Below are 17564 nucleotides of genomic sequence, written 5' to 3'. Positions count from 1 at the left end.
GCATATTTTCAAAACTCACATTATGTCAAAAGCATTGTCCATATCCCTGAAAAACATGATTTTATAAAAATGGCCATAGAGCATTCCATCTGCACATACTGCTTAGAAATGAATGATTCATTTGGGTTTTTTAATTAATGCATTTGTTTCCCAAAAAGGTAACATTCACATGATTTAGTGGAGTGAAAAGTCTCCTTCCCACCCCCAACTCCCAGTGATCCAGTTTCTCTCCTGAAGGCCACAGACAATGACCTGCTTATTTGGTTAAGATAACGTTGGAATTGGGTCAGAGGACATATATTTTGTAGCTCCTGATACTATCCCCAAATGAAGACATTCTCTTTTTTAAAGAAATGTGTCAATTTGGCAGAAAAGTTTTAATATGCATCTCTTTGGCCCAAAGGTCAAAGAAATCAAGAATAAAGTTAGAGCACTTTTTCACATGTTTACCAGCCCACTGAACATCTTCTGTCAGAGACTGTCGGTTCTTATCCTTTGCCAAAAAGGAGCCTTTAGAGATTCTGTCTTAGCCATCAGGAGTATGTTCTATCCTCCTGAGTTCCCTCCCATCCACTGAGTCAGGGCCTCGGCCTCCTTCCAGTGCATTATCGGACGGGGCTCCAAGATGTACCCCTACATTTTGTTATTGATAATATTTCTTTCTTGAGATCCATTCAGGACTTCTGACCAGAAAGAAGACTGACAGCTCAGGATTCTGCTTGGAGAAGCCATGAGAATGATGGAAGGCTGGTGTTTGACAGTGCCCACCCACCTGAACTCTTGAGGGCAGGCTGCTTGACCTGAGGCCCGTCTCCCAACCCCTCGCTCCACTCTCCCTTCCAGGGGCTGCTCCCTCCACATTTTGGCCGGTTCTGAAAGGCTTATCCGGCCCAGGTATCTCTGCTTCTGCAGACTGGTCAAGTGCCTGTCTTCTGACCTGGGAAGTAGCTGGGGTCATGTCTACCATAGCCACGGTGCCCTTCACGGATATCTCTGCCCTCCCCTCACTAGCTGGGCAGCTCCTTAGAGCCCGCGCGACACAGAAGGGCCCCGGGGGATCCGGCTGACCTGAAGCCAGCGCACGCCTGCCCCACCCACATGCCCGCAGCTGCCCACCGCTCTCTGCACAGCCCTCACAGCACAGGAAACCTCTGCAGCACTGAAAAGATAGAGCTCTCCTCTGCGCCCGCCTCTTTTCCAGACTCAAGTGACCTGCCTGTTTCTTCTCTAAATAAAGAGCAAATATGCCACTTCCCTACCCTCCCACCTGTCCCAGATGTAGTCTGGCTAGAGCTGTTCAGGAGTCTTCACCCCTCCTTCTGTCCTACCCAGCTCCGGGATAACATCCAATCCCAATCGTGTCCTGACATCTCACAATTTAGAGTCATTTCAGCTCCTCATTCTACGCATCAAACTCCACCCCCCATTACAAGCATCTCAGCAGACACGTGCTTATATTAGATCTTTCGTTCATTTTATTAATGAATGTTTATATTTTCTTCACAGGCATAACATTGCCGTATCGTCTCGATCTTTGCACACAGAGATAATGTTCAACAAATACTGGTTGGGTGAGAACGCCCTGCTGACTTTTACTCTTATTTCTCAACTTCATCTTACTGGAATTTCTCCCCCTCGCCCTCTTCCCCTGGGCCGCCCGCCAGCGCCGCACCCCCTCCGCGCGGAGGCTCCCCAGCCCACGCCCACACTCCTTCCCTTACCTTCCGGGCCACGGAGGCTGTGATTTGGGACCCCAAGGAGGGGAAGGTGACGCTGCTGCAGGCAGCTGGGCTCGCGTGTGCCCTGCGGGCTCCGGGACGCGTCCTGCGCCCGCCGCCCTGGCTCTGGGACACTGTGGAGCCCAACCTCCCGGCTCTGCTTTGCGAACACCTGGGGAGCTTCTCTCATGCTGATGCCTGGCCCCTCCCAACCCCGACATTCAGATTTAACAGTCCGGGATGCAGCCTGAGCGTTGGAAATTTTAAACCACGAGAAGTCCCGGCGCGCGCGTCTAGTCGCCAAGATCGAATCCCCAGCTCCTTAAATCCACCTGCGCGAGAGAGCAGGAAAAGAGTCCCGGCCCACGCGGCGCGGGGGCGAGCGGCGGCCCCACCTCCGGCAGCCGGGAGACCTCTCCCGCCTGCGCCCGGAACAAACACCTGAACTAGGCCGAGCCGCGAGCCAGGTACGCGGGTGCCTGAGGCGGACAAGGTCAGCTTCTCGGCCGGCAGCCAAGCACCTTTCTGGGTGAGTTGCGGAGATCGACGGCCCCAGGGGCTGGCTCCAGAAGGAGGCCATGCCTCGTGGTCCCGCGGCTCCGCGCCCGGGACGGGGTCAGGCGAGGCTGCCCGCGGGCGGGTTAACGCGGGACGCGCGCTAAGGGCGCGGGCCAGCGAGCTCTGGGCTGACCTGGTACCAGCCCGAGAGCACCGCGCTTCCCAGGAGCGCACGGCTGCCGTGTCCCCGAGGCTCAGGCTCCCCTGGGGGCGGCAAACACCAAGCCCCGGAAGGGTGAGCTTCCAGACTTTCTCCCCACCTGGGGAAGAGGGAGGGATGCCTCTGGGAGCCCCCTTCAGTCCATTCTGCCCAGGCTCCCTCCTCTCTGCTGTTCAGTCCACCCACCTTCCCCACTCTCCTGCCCCAAATTCACCCCTTCCCAAGTTGTGACACTGTCTACCCAGTCATCCCTCCCAACACATTCTGACCGGAGCCCAAACCTGGGTAGATTTGCTGCAGCACCTGTTCACCTCGCTGGGAGAAAGCTCATCTTCTCGGACTGGGGAGGCGGTGTCATGGAGACACCAAAGAAGCATTTGGCCGCTTGCACTTTAACACACTCTATAACTTTCTGGGGAGACCCTTTAAGTAATAGGGAACCATACATTCACTTTTGTTTGTAAATGTACTTACTATAACCAGATTTCATTGGAATAGCCAGAGATCATTCATTCTTGTGCTATCAGCAACACCTTCAGTCACAGGTCAGGGTGATAAGTGATTGAGGACATCCTCGGAGCAGAATTTCTGGTGCTGATCTCAGATCCCACGGGCAAGGTTAGAACATCTAATTACCTTCAGTGATCCCCAACAATAAAAAAAAAAAAAGAACACCTAATTACTTCAAATACTTTAGACAGACAAGATTTTATATTTTCCTCTCCAATCTCAGATTTTAATTAGTAAGGCAAAATGAAAGAAAATGGTGCAAATGAGAAAACCTAAAAAGAGAATGTACCCAGAGGTGGGTCAGTCAGATCATAAACATGATACGGTCAAGACGTTGAAGGTGGAATCGGCCAAAAGTGAAGAAAGGCTGTGAGGAAATAGTGAACTTATCTTTGGGGTTGAATTTGGGTGAGGTGGTTACAGTTCCTGATGGACAAACATTTCTGTTGTGTACAACACACCCCAGGCATGCAGGTATGTGCTAGGCTTGGTGCCAGGTAAGAAAGCTGGGCAAAGATACATTCCCTGTGGGGTCCAGTTCCTGTCTGAGTTCAGAGCCTGCTACCAGGAGAGAAGTTTAAGTCACACGTCTCAGGGGCTGCCACTATCTCAGAATGGAAGAGCTCCGTAAATTAAGAAAACTCAGAGGAAAGAGACTACTCTATCTTTATATCAGTCTGTCTTTCTATATAGGTGGCAGCCAGAACATGTCTTCCACACGGCAGTCAGCAAAGAAATTCCTCATTTTCTTAGGAAAATTGCTGTTTACTTTTGTGGAGGCAATGATTTTTGGCTTACTCCCAAAGCCACGGAAGAACGTTGCTGGTGAAATAGTCCTGATCACAGGGTCCGGCAGTGGCCTCGGAAGGCTCTTAGCCCTGCAGTTTGCCCGCCTGGGATCTGTGCTTGTTCTCTGGGATATCAACACGGAGGGGAATGAGGAGACGAGCAGGATGGTTCAGGAAACCGGAGCCACACGAGTGCACGCCTACACCTGTGACTGCAGTCGGAGAGAAGACGTGTACAGGGTGGCCGATCAGGTAACTCTTGGGTAACTCTTACTTTTGTACCTTGACATAAGTCAGTTTCTTTGTTCATTTGCCTTTCTCAGAGCCTATTAGCCAATGTCCCTTTAACTTAAAAAATATTATAGTAGAGTGGAGATTATGATGTTTGTGTTCTTCCAATATGCCACACACAGTGTTGAGTTCCCTGTATGTATTAAAGCCCTACAAAGCAAAACCCATTACTGGTATGATTTTACAGATAAGGAAATTGAGGCTTAGAAACACAGCCCACGCATGAGTGTATTGACTGAACTGTCCCCTTTTACAGGGTAGATGGAGGCAGCCTTCTTTGAGGATAAAGACACTGAGCTATAGAGAGATTTAATAACCCAACCAGGGTCATAGCCAGGCTTTGAAGCCATATTTAGGCTGATTTTAAATCTAGGCTGTGTCCACAACACCTTACGTTACATTTGAATGTGTGCTTCTCATCAGTGGCCAGAAGAAAATCAGAATTTTTCATTGATCCTACAGACTCTTAGCCTCATTTGCTTCTTTGGCGATTGTGCAGATGCAGGTAATAAGTAAAGCTTTCAGGAAACTAAAGCTCCAGTGTGCCAACTGTGAGGATTTCCTTAGTTCCCTGAGGCACATACCTGTCCCCATAGTATTTCTGTGCCTCCACATCAGCCTGCGTACTTCACACATCACTCTCCTGACCACTTTGTCTGTGGTTCCCACGGTTGCCCAGTTTAATGAGAAGGGCGGAGTCAGCCAAGTCTGCCATAAGCAGCCCAACTAGACTGTAAAGTTCTTACATAGCTTCTAGACTCAATCAGGATCCCCTTGCTAAGGCTGTAGATCAGTGGCTGGTGAGTTTTTTACTTTCAATCATAGGCTGCTCAGTAAAGTCTAGAGATCCAAAGCAGACAAGATCACCAGTCTTACCCTGGGAGCACCTTTCCAAACCCAGCCCTGCTGCAGCAGACCTCACACATTCAGCTTAATGTATACATTAAGCACCAGTCACCGGCATGGTGACTTATACTGCATACAACTTCTCTGGCCAGTCTTAAGCAATAACTGATTCGTATTTAAACACTGAAGATCATAAGCTATGGAGCAAACTCATAGGAAGCATTGTAAATAATTACTTCCCTTCTCCCTGAATCTGAGATTTAGTTCTTACCCAGATACTTGGCTTCAGAAATGGTCAAATGTCATAGTGCTAGCACATTTTTTAGCTTCTGACTCTTTGGGGTCTTTGAGGGAATTATTTATGTGCTCTTCTAAATTCATGGGAAGCAAATAACTCCCCACCCTTATAAACCAACCACTTCCACTTTTTATTTTAGAAGGAAAGTACCAGAGAATTTTTAGTAAGTATCCCTTAGACAAGTAATAAAGGAAAAACCTTTTAGTGTCGTATGGTAGCATTTTATGTCTGCTGAGTCCTCATAACTTTGAAAGCTTTGGTCCCCAGATCATAGCTAAACCCCAAGTTCAGAAAATATATCCTTGGAGAGAAAAAAAATAGCCAGTTAATGAAAATAGGAAAGGCAGATTCCAATCAGCCTGGTGTGTTTAAAATACATACAGTCATGTACCATGTAATAACATTTCCATTCAACAACAGACTACAGGTATACGATAGTGGTCCCATAAGATTATTATACTGTCTTTACTGTACTTTTTCTATGTTTAGATACATTTAGATTCACAAATATTTACCAATGTGTTATAGTTGCCTACAATATTTAGTAGAGTAACATGCCATACAGGTTTGTATAAGCTACACCTTGTAGCCTGAGTGCACAGTAGGCTGTGCCATCTTGGTTTCTATAAGTGCACTCTGATGTTCACATGATGGTGAGATCATCTAAAGACATATTGCTTAAAATGTATCCCCCTCATTAAGCGATGCATGACTGTATTTCTTTTTTCTTCTGTTTGTTCCCAACTCCACCTTCATCTCCACGTCTGCTGAGTCTAGATCTATATGACGTTTGACTGTAATAGAGCTATTGTTATGTCCCATTTTATTAATGAAAACGAGCACAAAACAAAATCACTAATCATTGAATGTAGGGACATCTCTAATAATAGAAGGACCTTTCAACATTAGAACCGTCTTAACCAGAGAGGAAGAAAGGAGAAAAAAAATATCAGAATTGGCTCACTGGTGCCCTGTAGACTCAACCAAGGAGATAAAACCAATCTTATTTTTAGAGTACATAAACTCAGTCTGAGTTAACAAGGATAAAAATATATAAAACTATAGGATAATAAAATCCAGTTCATATAAAGAATTCCTACCTTGGTGATGTTGCTCTTATTATTCAAATCAGGTTAAAAAGGAAGTTGGTGATGTCTCTGTCCTAATCAACAATGCTGGAATCGTAACAGGGAAAAAGTTCCTCGACTGCCCCGATGAGCTTATGGAAAAGTCATTTGATGTAAATTTCAAAGCACATTTATGGGTAATTACTGTTTCTTCTCATAATAAATATAACATTACTCTGGCATTTAGAAGGACTTTCCTCCTGCTCTTCTGCAAATTTATTTTAAAATAAATAAAGTGCTGACTTCTCAGTTCTGAATTTGTCCTGGTCTAGCCAGTTGTACGCTCCTGATCCCAATTAACCTACAGCCCTCAGAACCTCTGCCCAGGGAATTCTACAAAGGCCGAACTGTCTTCCTGGTTGTTCTTCCTGGTTGTTCTCTGTTTACTAATTGTCGTCAAGTGTTGGGGATTTTTCCAGGCAGTTCACATTTATTCCTTAAAGCAGCGCAGTGAGGTAAGAGGTAGCCTAGCTAGCTCCAGGCTACCTAGCAAATGACTGCACTTAAATGTGGTTGGGGTGACTGTATAATTTGCTTCAGTTGGGGCACTTTTGAAAGTGAAAAGGAGTGTTACCAATAAACAAGTGTTAATAAGGTCTGCTCTGGGCAAACCAAGACCAAAGTTCTCCTTACTCAGTACCTAACTGGAGGAAGGGGAGGTTCAACCAGCAGCCTGCTGACCACAAGCCTCCAGGGCACAGCCCTGACTTCTAAAGTGGTGCACTCCATTCCAAAAGATGCACTTTACGGGCCTCTGCTGAGACCAGCTATCTCAGGCCTCCACTGCCATGCATGCACCATCTTGCAGCCTCTCCATTTGGTTCCAGCTCTGCTGACACTCTTTATTCCGTCGCCAAGGCTCTTTCCTTCTGGGAGTATTTGCTGGAGACTTCTGGGCTTCCCCTCCATTCTCCCTACACTTTCTCACCCAACTCTTCTTTGGCAGCCTTCGAATGTAACTTGGAGCTTGCAGATTTTCTGGTCCCTCCTTCAATCAAAAATGTAACGGTGCTGGTGGTATTCTTGGTGTTTTATATTGTATTCAGGAGAAGAACAGAAAGATTCAGAACGTAGTGGCCACTGTGTTCCTGTAGGAACAACTGCAAACGCTGTCCCTCGTTCCACATATCCCCCTCTTTGTGCTTGTGATCCCTGTGTAGTTAGGATGAAGAGGAAGACAGTGCCCGCCGCAGAAGTCTCCACTCCACGGCTGTGTGTTCCCTTCCTACCACACTGTTTTCCCCCATCACCTGCCTGCTCTCCTCTTTCTCCCTCACTCCTTTCTAGTTGTTCCTTAAATGCCGGTGTTTTCAGGAACCCTCTTGTATCCTCTCGCTCTGTTCACTCCATCCGTCCAAGTTCACATACATTCTTTGAGCACCCGCACATTGCCAGACACAGAGGTAGTGATTTAGTGGCAGAAAATCTGAGAGCGGCCCGCTGGCCGGGCTCTCAAAGGTAGTGCAGGGCCTGGTCGCAGCCCCCTGACCCAGGGTGCCTTTTATCATTCTTCAGTGTTTCCTGTTCCTGTGTTTGTTTCCATTTTTCCTCCTCTCTCTCTCTGTTAGTTTCACTCCGAGACCCATTGCCATGCAGGCCTGCAAAGGATGTTTGCCCTTTGTAAGAGATCCCTTTTCTTACTTCCTCCTGGTTGTCTTCAGATTGGATTAATTACTTTTTTGTTGCGGAAGACATTTTCTCCAAAAGCTTATTTCTCTCTGTCACCTTCTTTCTCTAGGGCTCAATCATAGGTAAAGGTGTTCTACAGTCCTCAGACCCACCCTATTTTAAACAGATACTTTGTTTTATGAAATAGAATAAAAAGCAACAGCTATTATTCCGCCAAGTGTGCTGCCTCACACCTGTAATCCTAGCACTTTTGAGGCCAAGGTGAGAGTATTGCTTGAGGACAAGAGTTTGAGACCAGCTGAGCAAGAGTGAGACGAAAAATAGAAAAATTAGTTGGGAGTGGCATTCCAGCTACCTGGGAGGTGGAGGCACAGATTAAAGCCAGTGCATTCCAGCCTAGGATAACATGGGAGACCCTATCTCCAAAAAAGTGGGGGAGGAGAGAAAGAGAGAGGACAGAAGGAGGAGAGGGGAGGGGAAGGAAGAAAGAAAGGAGTTTATACAACAAAGTGCTTTATTTAAATCAAAGCCAACAACAGATCATTCTGTGAATATTGTTCAGGGAAATTTGTAATTCGAAATTAATCCAAGTATTCTAGCCTAGGCTACCCAGGGAGACCCTGTCTCAAAAAAAAAAAAGATAAAAGGAAGCAAAAAAGAAGAAAAACAATAGGAAAAGAAGGGCAGAGAGGGAAGAGGAAGGAAGTTATTATATAAAACACAGCATTTTTTTTTCATTGAAGCAACAACAGATTGATCTGTGAATAATATTTAGGGAAATTTGGAATTCAAAATTAAGCCAAGGCAATAAAAATCTAAGTGATCATATCTTTTAGTAACCATGTCAGGTTTTGGATTGTGGCTGCTACAATTAAGATTGTCTTATACTACTTTAATTTTTTTTACTTTAATTCTTTTCTTACTAATGTTGTTAAAAGCCAAATATGAACAAATATATGTCTAAATAAATTATTTTTGATGATATTGGACTTTCTACAGGAAAATACTTGTTTAGCAGTTAAAATGGTTACTTTCCAGTTGTTTAAGTTTTTATAACTCAGTACCTTTAGGTATTTTTATGAACTGAAAAATTTTTTTAATTACAATGATCCTACAAACATGTAAGAAAAGCATACATGTGATATTAAATGTTAAAAGTTTTGTTTTGCTCTTCTTAGACTTATAAAGCCTTTCTCCCTGCTATGATTGCAAATGAGCATGGACATTTGGTTTGCATTTCAAGTTCAGCTGGTTTAATTGGAGTAAATGGGCTGGCAGGTAAGAGAAAAGTAGTACTTTACAATTGCACAATTGCTTACTTTACAGTTGCAAAATTACTTGCATAATAGCTCTTAATAATTAGCATTGATTGGATGCACTAATAATAAAAACTAAGAAGTGGTATAGGTCATAAGAGAAGACTATATGGAGAATTTCATTGTGTAGCATGCCCATCAGATACAAGTCAGCTGGCTGTTAGCAAGCAGGTCTTCAACCAGTACGAAAGCAAAGAGGTTAATTTAAGTTTTCTTGCAGTGACAACTTTAGATGATGCCCTTTGGAATTATTAGGTCTTATGTAATCCCCTGGGTCTGAAAGAGAGAGAGGCCTCACTGATAGATTTTTTTTTTTTTTGCACCTATGATCAACACAACCATTATCCTCTAAAATTCGCCTGCACTAAAGTTTCCATTAAGTGGTCCTCTCCTGCTGTGAGTTTGAAGAAAGTTGTCACTACAAGAAACTCAAATTAACCTCTGCTTTCGTGCTGGTTGAAGACCTGCTTGCTAACAGCCAGCTGACTTAACAGTAACAGTGGGGAGGGGCACAGAAACCCACCAAAATCCTCAGCCAAGGAGGTCCACCTCAGAAGCCAGCTGTAAGAGCAGCAGAACTCTTGACCTTCCCCAGCAGGTCATCCCCTAGAACACATGTCCTGCATGTTGGCTTACAAAGATTGCAAAGACTCATCAATAGAGCGCCAGCAGCAATTCTCAGCGGAAGGGAATTTGCCGATTGGGTGCTTTCTGGAGCTTTTGAGCTAAGTGGCATAGTTCAAGATTCACAAAACTAGTCCTAGCTCAGTACATTGGTTATGTGAATAGGTTTTTTAGAACCATCAGTCACTCAAAATATCACCAGTTTATCCTCCCTGGATCCCGGACTTCCTTCTTCTGTTCTTAGAATTCATCAGGTGTTAGCATGGCCTCTCTCTTACATGTGTGATAAGTCACCGGCCTTTGAAGTCATACAAGCATCTCTCTACCTCATCAGTCTTTTCTAGGACACAATATTTCTATCTGCAGACACGAGACTTCCTGCCCCCAGCTCATCTTAGAAATAGTAAGCCTTTCATTTCCCCACCAGGTGGGGACTGGCCACCCTGCCTCAGAGGTACCAGGTGTGCTGGCTCACAGGGCAGATACCCTGGGTTTTGGGCCACATCTGTTCATCAGGGTCTTGGGGGCTGAATTCCTACCACAGGACCCTGATGATCCTGGGAGTGCTAGGTCCTCCCCTTACCGTGCCTGCCTCTAGCCTCTGCCTCACCCTCCGGGCAGCACAAGGTGGGCGGCCCTGTCTGGCATGGGCAGCCTGGCTCTTGCCAGTTGTAGTAGCTGCATCACAACATGACAAGTAAACATGCCTGTTTCTGATAGTGAGAGGCCAACGAAAGTGCTGATCCTCCCAAACCCCATTTCTTCTCCAAATTGTTTCACTCAGTGAATTCAATACTGGGGTTGTGTTTTTGAAATAACTATGATTAAGGACACCTCAAAACACATAAATGACACATTCTACTTCCCCCTCCCCTGCATTTTCAAGGCATTGAAGAGGTGGAGGTTAAAGCTACCAAGTCCTTTTTTTCCTCTGGAAGTGGAAGAGTAATACTGGGCAGCAAACTTGATCTGAGAACCGTGACCCAATTCTTGCCTAGATCCCGACATCACTTACTGTTTTATTTCTTCTCTAATATGCCTTCGTGCTCCGATGGGGTTGCAGTTTTTTGAGACAAGGGCTGGACACACATCTTGGGCCCCCCATAACAATCACACCAGGGTTGCCAATTCTTGATTTTGCATGTAAAGTTTAGCAAGGTGACTTATAGGAGCATTTCTGCAGCCGTTCTTGTCCTGGAGTCCACCTAGCCTTACCAGCTGACCTTCAGTTGACCATATCACTTCCCACTCCCTGCTCACGCCTTCCAGTGGGAGGAGACCAAGATTATACAAAAGGAGAACTCACCTTGGTATCACATTCTCTGTCACTGTTTGTGTTATAAGTAAACTTTAATGGAAGGCCATTGTAAAACTTGGGAATACACACAAGACTCAGTGCTTGTCTTTTTCAGATTATTGTGCAAGTAAATTCGCAGCCTTTGGATTTGCTGAATCTATGTTCGTAGAAACATTTGTTCAAAAACAAAAGGGAATCAAAACCACAATTGTGTGCCCATTTTTTATAAAAACTGGAATGTTTGAAGGTTGTACTACTGGGTAAGTATGTCCTTTGATGGCAAAGAAAATACATTCTTAAAAATGGCTGTTTGATTTTGTTTTGTCTGTTTTTTAATGTTATTTAGAAGCTATTTTTCTAGGATTCAGCATGATTTATAAATGGTTTCATAATTCTGTCTCTCTTTGTATGTGTCTGTGTGTAAAATACAGAGTTGAGTGCAAGTGGTTTATCAGGGCAGTGTCAACTCTGGGCCCCAGGTCTCCTTGTTCATCTCCTGGGTCTTCACGGCCCCCTTTCCTGCCACGCTATCCCATTCTACCGTCTTCTCTGATTCCAGGAGGACTGGAAATCAATGAAGGAGCTCTGACTTGGTTATATTAAAGGGACTGCTGGGCGGCGCCTGTGGCTCAGTCGGTAAGGCGCCGGCCCCATATACCGAGGGTGACGGGTTCAAACCTGGCCCCGGCCAAACTGCAACCAAAAAATAGCCGGGCGTTGTGGCGGGCACCTGTAGTCCCAGCTACTCGGGAGGCTGAGGCAAGAGAATCGCTTAAGCCCAGGAGTTGGAGGTTGCTGTGAGCTGTGTGAGGCCACGGCACTCTACCGAGGGCCATAAAGGGAGACTCTGTCTCTACAAAAAAAAAAAAAAAAAGGGACTGCTAAAACAGAATGCCATACACTAGGAGTCATAACCAACAAATTGTTAATACTTCTTATAGTTCTGGAGGCTGGAAGCCCAAGATCAAAGAGCCAAGAGGCTCTTATAAGGGGACTGATCCCATTTGTGAGGGCTCCTCCCTCCCTCAAGATGTAATTACCTCCCAAAGGCTACATCTCCAAATGCAGTCATAGTTGGGAATTTTGGTGGGGAATGCAAACATGCAGTCAATTCTGCATCTCATGAAGTTGGCAGGTAATATGTTTTCAACAGCTCGCTTTTACAAATATTTAGCACATTTGTTTAAGATGGTTTCACATATACTGCTACATATATAGTTAACATCCTTGCCTTGACTGGAATCATCATTTTCTACTTCAAATTCTAGTTATACTCTATGCATTGATAATAAGGGAGCAAATCTGCAAGGGAAAGAGTGGTAATGTCTTACATCCTACTTATCCCTAACTGGAAAAATTTTTTGTATTAATTTCAGTTTTATTTATTTGTGTGTGTGTTTTATACCCTAGCTGTCCTTCTCTATTGCCAATTCTGGAACCAGAATATGTGGTCAGAAAAATAGTCGATGCTATTCTGCAAGAAAAACTTTACTTGTACCTGCCAAAGTGTATCTACTTCCTGATGTTTTTAAAAAGGTAACGACATTAGCTTCTGTTATTTCCCCACTGTGCCAATCAACTGTTTATACCAAATCTCACCATGAGGAGCCACTCTAAAAAATATCTGTTAAATGAATTAATTTTAAAAGGGAAAATCTCGTAAGTCCTATTGATCCCATCATTGTGACCACTGCGAATACAACCCCCAGTTTGCCTCGTTGCCCCCTTGAGAGGCAAGAAAATGGGGCTGCAACCTTCCCGCCACTTCAGTATTGCATTGCTGTCAAAAAGAAGTGGATTTACTGAATGATATGGAAAGACTCAAATGCAGTCTGACTTCCTTGTGTTCATCATAAGCAATCATGATGGATGAAGACTGTGTCAAGGCCCAACAGCAAGCCAAGGCCTCAGAAGTGTGTGTTGTGGGTAAAAGTGGAAAGAGAGGACAAGTGTGAGCTAAGGGAGGGTTAAAGACTTGGAGGGAAAAAAACTTAAAAGAAAACCACCTCGTAAAAGCACAGGAGAGTATTACTGCCCACCCTCCCTGGTGTTAAAATGCATCAAATACATTTTGGAACCTTTGACCCGGAGACAGGCATGGTGGTGCTGAACTTCTGGAGCAGCTGCCCATCCCTGCAATCTCATCCATTTTCTAGACCAGAAGGAGCCATCTAATTCTACTTCCTCTCACAGGGGCTTCTGCTTTGCAAGGAAGCACCTTCCATGATGGCGCTCCTCCTCTGCTGAGTTGAAATCTGTCTTGTTTTAACTCTCATTGCTTCTAGCTTTGCCCCACAGCTCTCTGTAATTCCATTCCTCTCGAGAATGACAATTTTTCATTTATTTGAACATGTCCACCACAGGGCAGGGGAGCAGCCGTTGCCTGTCCTGTATACAGAAATTTCTTTTCCTGTTAACTAATCATATCTACTTTATGTTATCAACCAAAAATCAGTCTCACATCCCCTTGCTTTCCCAGGCTTCATGTGGCACAAGAGGGGTCAGGGTGGCTGGAAAACGCCGTGTGGGAGAGGGCAAAGGGTTTTTGACAAGTGATTTGAAGCCTGGATTTATGATCCCACTATTTACGGAGTCCGTGACTCTGAGCGTGCCCTTCATTCTCTATTCCTCAGTTTCCTCACTTATGATGTAAAGACAATGTTTGTCACAGCTTGAAGTTTAATCCCCTATTTAGTGGGCAAAGTGTGCATTCATAGCATAGTGCTTAATTTTTCCCTTTTGAGTAATTGTGGAGGTTATATTTACTTTCATGACATATTAGTTCTGGGCCACATTTTGAGAGAGGGATAGATATTTCCTGAGAAGGCTAAAGGCTCACTGAAGGAGATCACGTCAAACACTCCTTCAAACATTCATTCGACAAACATTTGGGGAGTGCTGTGTGTGTCATGGTGTTGCCCACCGTCCTAGGATCTGGGGTGACGGCAAAGAACAAGATAGACAATAGTCCCTGCCCTGTGGCGGGTGCCAGGGAAGAGAGAAACAAAAAAGTGGAGTAAAAGATAAGGTGAAAGGTGCTCTGAAGAAATACAAAGCAGAGAAAAGAAGTGGTAGGGAGAGGGCTGCCGGCTGAGGTTTAATTTTAAGTATGGTGAGAAGGGAGGGGTCTTACCAAGAAGGTAACACTTGACCTTAGACCTGAAGATGGGAAGGGCATGAACCCCCTGGAGATCCTAGGGTGCCGGTCAGGGACAGAGAGCATGAGGTCCTTTCCTTCCCCCTCCTCAGGACACGTCCCAGCGTTCCTGTGCCTGCTCGTTCCTCGCTCTGTAGTGTTGAATTTCGAGGTCAGTGGGTCAGAGTACCCTGTCAGGTTAAAGATCGTGTGTAAACATGGCTACGGAGGTTGGGTGGGAATGGAGAAGATGTGCAATCTTAGCTCAGTGTTGTCAGAGACATAAGGAGCTCTTATGTCTCATCGCAACAGTCCTGGAAAGGAAAGTCAGCAACTTCATTTTCCACTTGAGGGAACTCAGGCCTGCAGGCCGAGTCAGCCCCTGGAGCTCAGATTCCAGCTGGGCCTGTCTGCCTCCAAAGCCTGCTTCATTCCACAAGACCTCAGTGCCGCTGCTCGGGGAGTGTAGGGACGGGATGCTTTGGAAACTGAAATGCAAAGTCAATTGAATAATTTAAGTAAAGCCAGCACAGCTGTCAAGGCCCCGAGCAATTGTCCTCCCATACAGTGGACCAGGCCCCATCACCCTGAGGTGGGCGGCCCTAAGGCAGGGTAACACATGCAGGAGGGAATGGCCTGAGGTCCAACAGGAGGAGACCCTGCTTTGCAGCTGAGCTGGTAAAACTGCATTTAGGAATGATAAGCAAGAAAGTTTACTCTTGTCTTCCCTTCAGCATCTTGCCCGTCAAGATGGGACTGCTCATAGCTGACTATGTGGACATCTTCCATGCAATGGATGGCTTCACTGGCCAGAAGAAGAAATGCTAAAGAGAAGCTCGTGACTGACATCATCTGATCTCCAACATTACGTATTGCATGTTTCAATGAACAAAAGTATTTTTGTGCGACATAGAATATATCTGGAGGCCACAAGTACCATTCTCAGTCTGTTATCCAGACTAGAATTTTCAACCAATATAAAAAATAACGTTTCTATCATCTTGTCTGTTGAGCTTTGTTTTTTATTGTTTTTCTCCCCTCACCCCCCACAGAAATGAAGACAGCCCATTTTTGTCATTTTCCAATTGCAACAGATGCGCAGGAGTGATGAGCCCCTCTCGTGAGCTACCCGGAGCTTGGTCACTGGGGAGGTGGCTCAAAGGAGCGGGTGGTGTGGGAGAGTCACACCACCCGCTGTGAACTGAAGACCCTGGAAAAATTCTAATTCCAACCTCTGAGAGTCAGCACTTGAGAAAATCATAACCAAAATCTGGGCCACCCAACAAAAACTGACATGAGGCAACCTGTCCGGTGCAGAACAGCCCCATGAAGAGAGTATATGGCGGTGTAGACCCTCCGCATTTGCAGAGTAGTGACCTGTCTCAGATTTATCCAAGTGGTCCCCACTCCTATCCCTTCCAGGGCCCAGGGCTGAGGAGCACGCAGGAGTGTCTAGCTGCAGCGCCCTCTCCACAAGACACGTGGCTCTGTGTTTACCATCACCTTGCTCTCAGCACCAGCCCCTTGGAACATGCAGCTCCTGGTGCTGAAAAGACCCACCTCCCATGCCCTTGTTCCCAAAGCAGCTACACAAATGCTTCCTTATGAGTGCCCTGGATACTCAGACCAAGAGGCAGCCTGGCTCAGGGCCACAGGGGCTGTTGTGTCCACGGAGCTTCTCTGAGCATTCCCTGAGTGACTGCGTAGGCATAGTCCTAGACCCAACTCCCAGAAAAGAAGAAAGAAATTCTACCCATTTAGATTTACTGCCACCTTATTAATCCAAAACACACTCGCGTGGCTAATTTTAAGTGTTTAACGTAATATTTCAAGTTGGGATTCAGACTGAGGTGTTTTTCTACAGAATGGGCACTTTTATGCATTTGTATTCATCTGTGCTACCCCCACTTTGTATCTATTATATTCTTACAGTTTAATCAACTGGCAAAGTGCTTTCATGCTTTGGAGATTAACTATAAAAGCAAGATCAAGAAAAATGTGTTAATTATCATGTCCCTGGAAGCCCTTCCCAGGCTGGCCTGGGCACCTGCCCTGCAGGAGAGACAGCAGCCTTTGTCCCTCCTCCCTCCTGTGGTGGGGGCAGTTAGAAGCACCTTGGGAGGCCCTCTAAGAGGCAAGAGAATTGACAGCGTGATTTTTACTTTTATTTCAAACTAAAAGGGGTACAAATGTTTTTGTTGCATGAATATTTTGTATGATAAAAAAAGAGAGAGAGAACAAAAGCTAGACCAATAGAAGATAGGTAAAAGTAAAGCCCTGTCAGGGATGAGGAAGAAGAATCGAGAGATTGAATATCTTGAGGGTAAGATGTTCCCAAAAGGGCAACAGATTCAGTGTGGACTCCAGAACCTGCGGTGGGCTGATTTATCTTGAGTACCTTGCACAATTCCAACAAATCTGTCCTGTGTTCATTCTGTTCAGAAAGCCATGTTTGAAAGTTGTTTTATAGTAAAAATAATAATAACGAATATGTGTTGTGCCTAGCACTTTACAAACATTATTTCATTAAACAGGAATATCACATCATTACTCAAGAAAGGATGAAAGTTGTTTGGTGTACGCCCAAGGATAAAGGCGCTTTATTTCACAGAGTGACATCTTACTCCACTGTAAATGTGTACTAAGAGGATCAAAAGACCCTCTTAGACGAACCAACTGATGTTCCAAATCCTCGGTTAACAAGGTTAATTACGAGAGAGGCACAATATTGCTCCTATCTTACAATTCCAAAAGCGTATATTCTAGGGGCCTGTCTATTTAGTTGAGGAATAAAGAAGAGACTCTTGGGGGATTCAGTAGAACAAAGATCCTGGGGCACAGTGGGCACCCGCCACATCATAACCGCATTAGCAGCAATTATTTCTAATTGGAGTGCATCTTGGCTGGACGACTCCAAAGGCCTGAAATTCAATTGCGGTTTTACAATACCCATAAAATTGTCTAAACAACTTCAGATTCACTTGAGGGGCTTCTATGAGAAGAGACCACGTGTAAATTAGAGGATTCTAGATGGCAATAAATAAGAAAGTGATTTAATGGCTCAGAGGAGTGTTCTTAGCATGTGCTTTATGCCCATTTCCATCTGAAATTAAATCCTAATGAAGCCGAACACCTAAGTGAGCTTGAGGAAACAGACAGCTGCAGGGCCAGGGTGGTGCCCCAAGATGGGACCCTGGGCCTTCCACGGCACATCTTCCAGTGTCCTGAGCTCGCAGTGCTGCTGAAAAGCTGAGAAGAATTCTGCT

General features: G+C 45.3%; 1 protein-coding gene and 1 long non-coding RNA gene across 4 annotated transcripts in view; one reads left to right on the top strand and one right to left on the bottom strand.

Annotated features, from left to right (window-relative positions):
- LOC128563798 (uncharacterized) overlaps window positions 1-1808 on the bottom strand; it is a 106905-nt gene extending 105097 nt beyond the window's left edge. The window contains exon 1 of the long non-coding RNA XR_008373891.1: window positions 1722-1808. This is a non-coding gene — a long non-coding RNA (uncharacterized LOC128563798). The remainder of the gene's footprint in view (window positions 1-1721) is intronic.
- SDR16C5 (short chain dehydrogenase/reductase family 16C member 5) lies at window positions 1758-15300 on the top strand. Of its 3 annotated transcripts, none has more exons than XM_053559269.1 (7): window positions 1758-2247; window positions 3623-3986; window positions 6302-6433; window positions 9104-9203; window positions 11278-11422; window positions 12573-12698; window positions 15033-15300. In XM_053559269.1, exons 2-7 carry the CDS (start codon window positions 3654-3656, stop codon window positions 15124-15126), a joined length of 930 nt encoding a protein of 309 aa, XP_053415244.1. In that variant the 5' UTR covers window positions 1758-2247; window positions 3623-3653; the 3' UTR covers window positions 15127-15300. The 3 variants fall into 3 exon arrangements, with proteins under 3 accessions (XP_053415244.1, XP_053415242.1, XP_053415243.1); XM_053559267.1 differs by having other exon boundaries at window positions 1759-2247; window positions 3640-3986; XM_053559268.1 differs by lacking the exon at window positions 1758-2247 and adding an exon at window positions 2324-2511 and having other exon boundaries at window positions 3640-3986.
- The last annotated feature ends 2264 nt before the right edge of the window (window positions 15301-17564 follow it).

This window comes from Nycticebus coucang, chromosome 13 (genome assembly GCF_027406575.1).
Source record: "Nycticebus coucang isolate mNycCou1 chromosome 13, mNycCou1.pri, whole genome shotgun sequence".
In the NCBI taxonomy this organism is placed as follows: domain Eukaryota; kingdom Metazoa; phylum Chordata; class Mammalia; order Primates; family Lorisidae; genus Nycticebus; species Nycticebus coucang.
The sequence above is the reverse complement of the archived record's forward strand: the minus strand, read 5'-3'. Positions and strand labels throughout refer to the sequence as shown.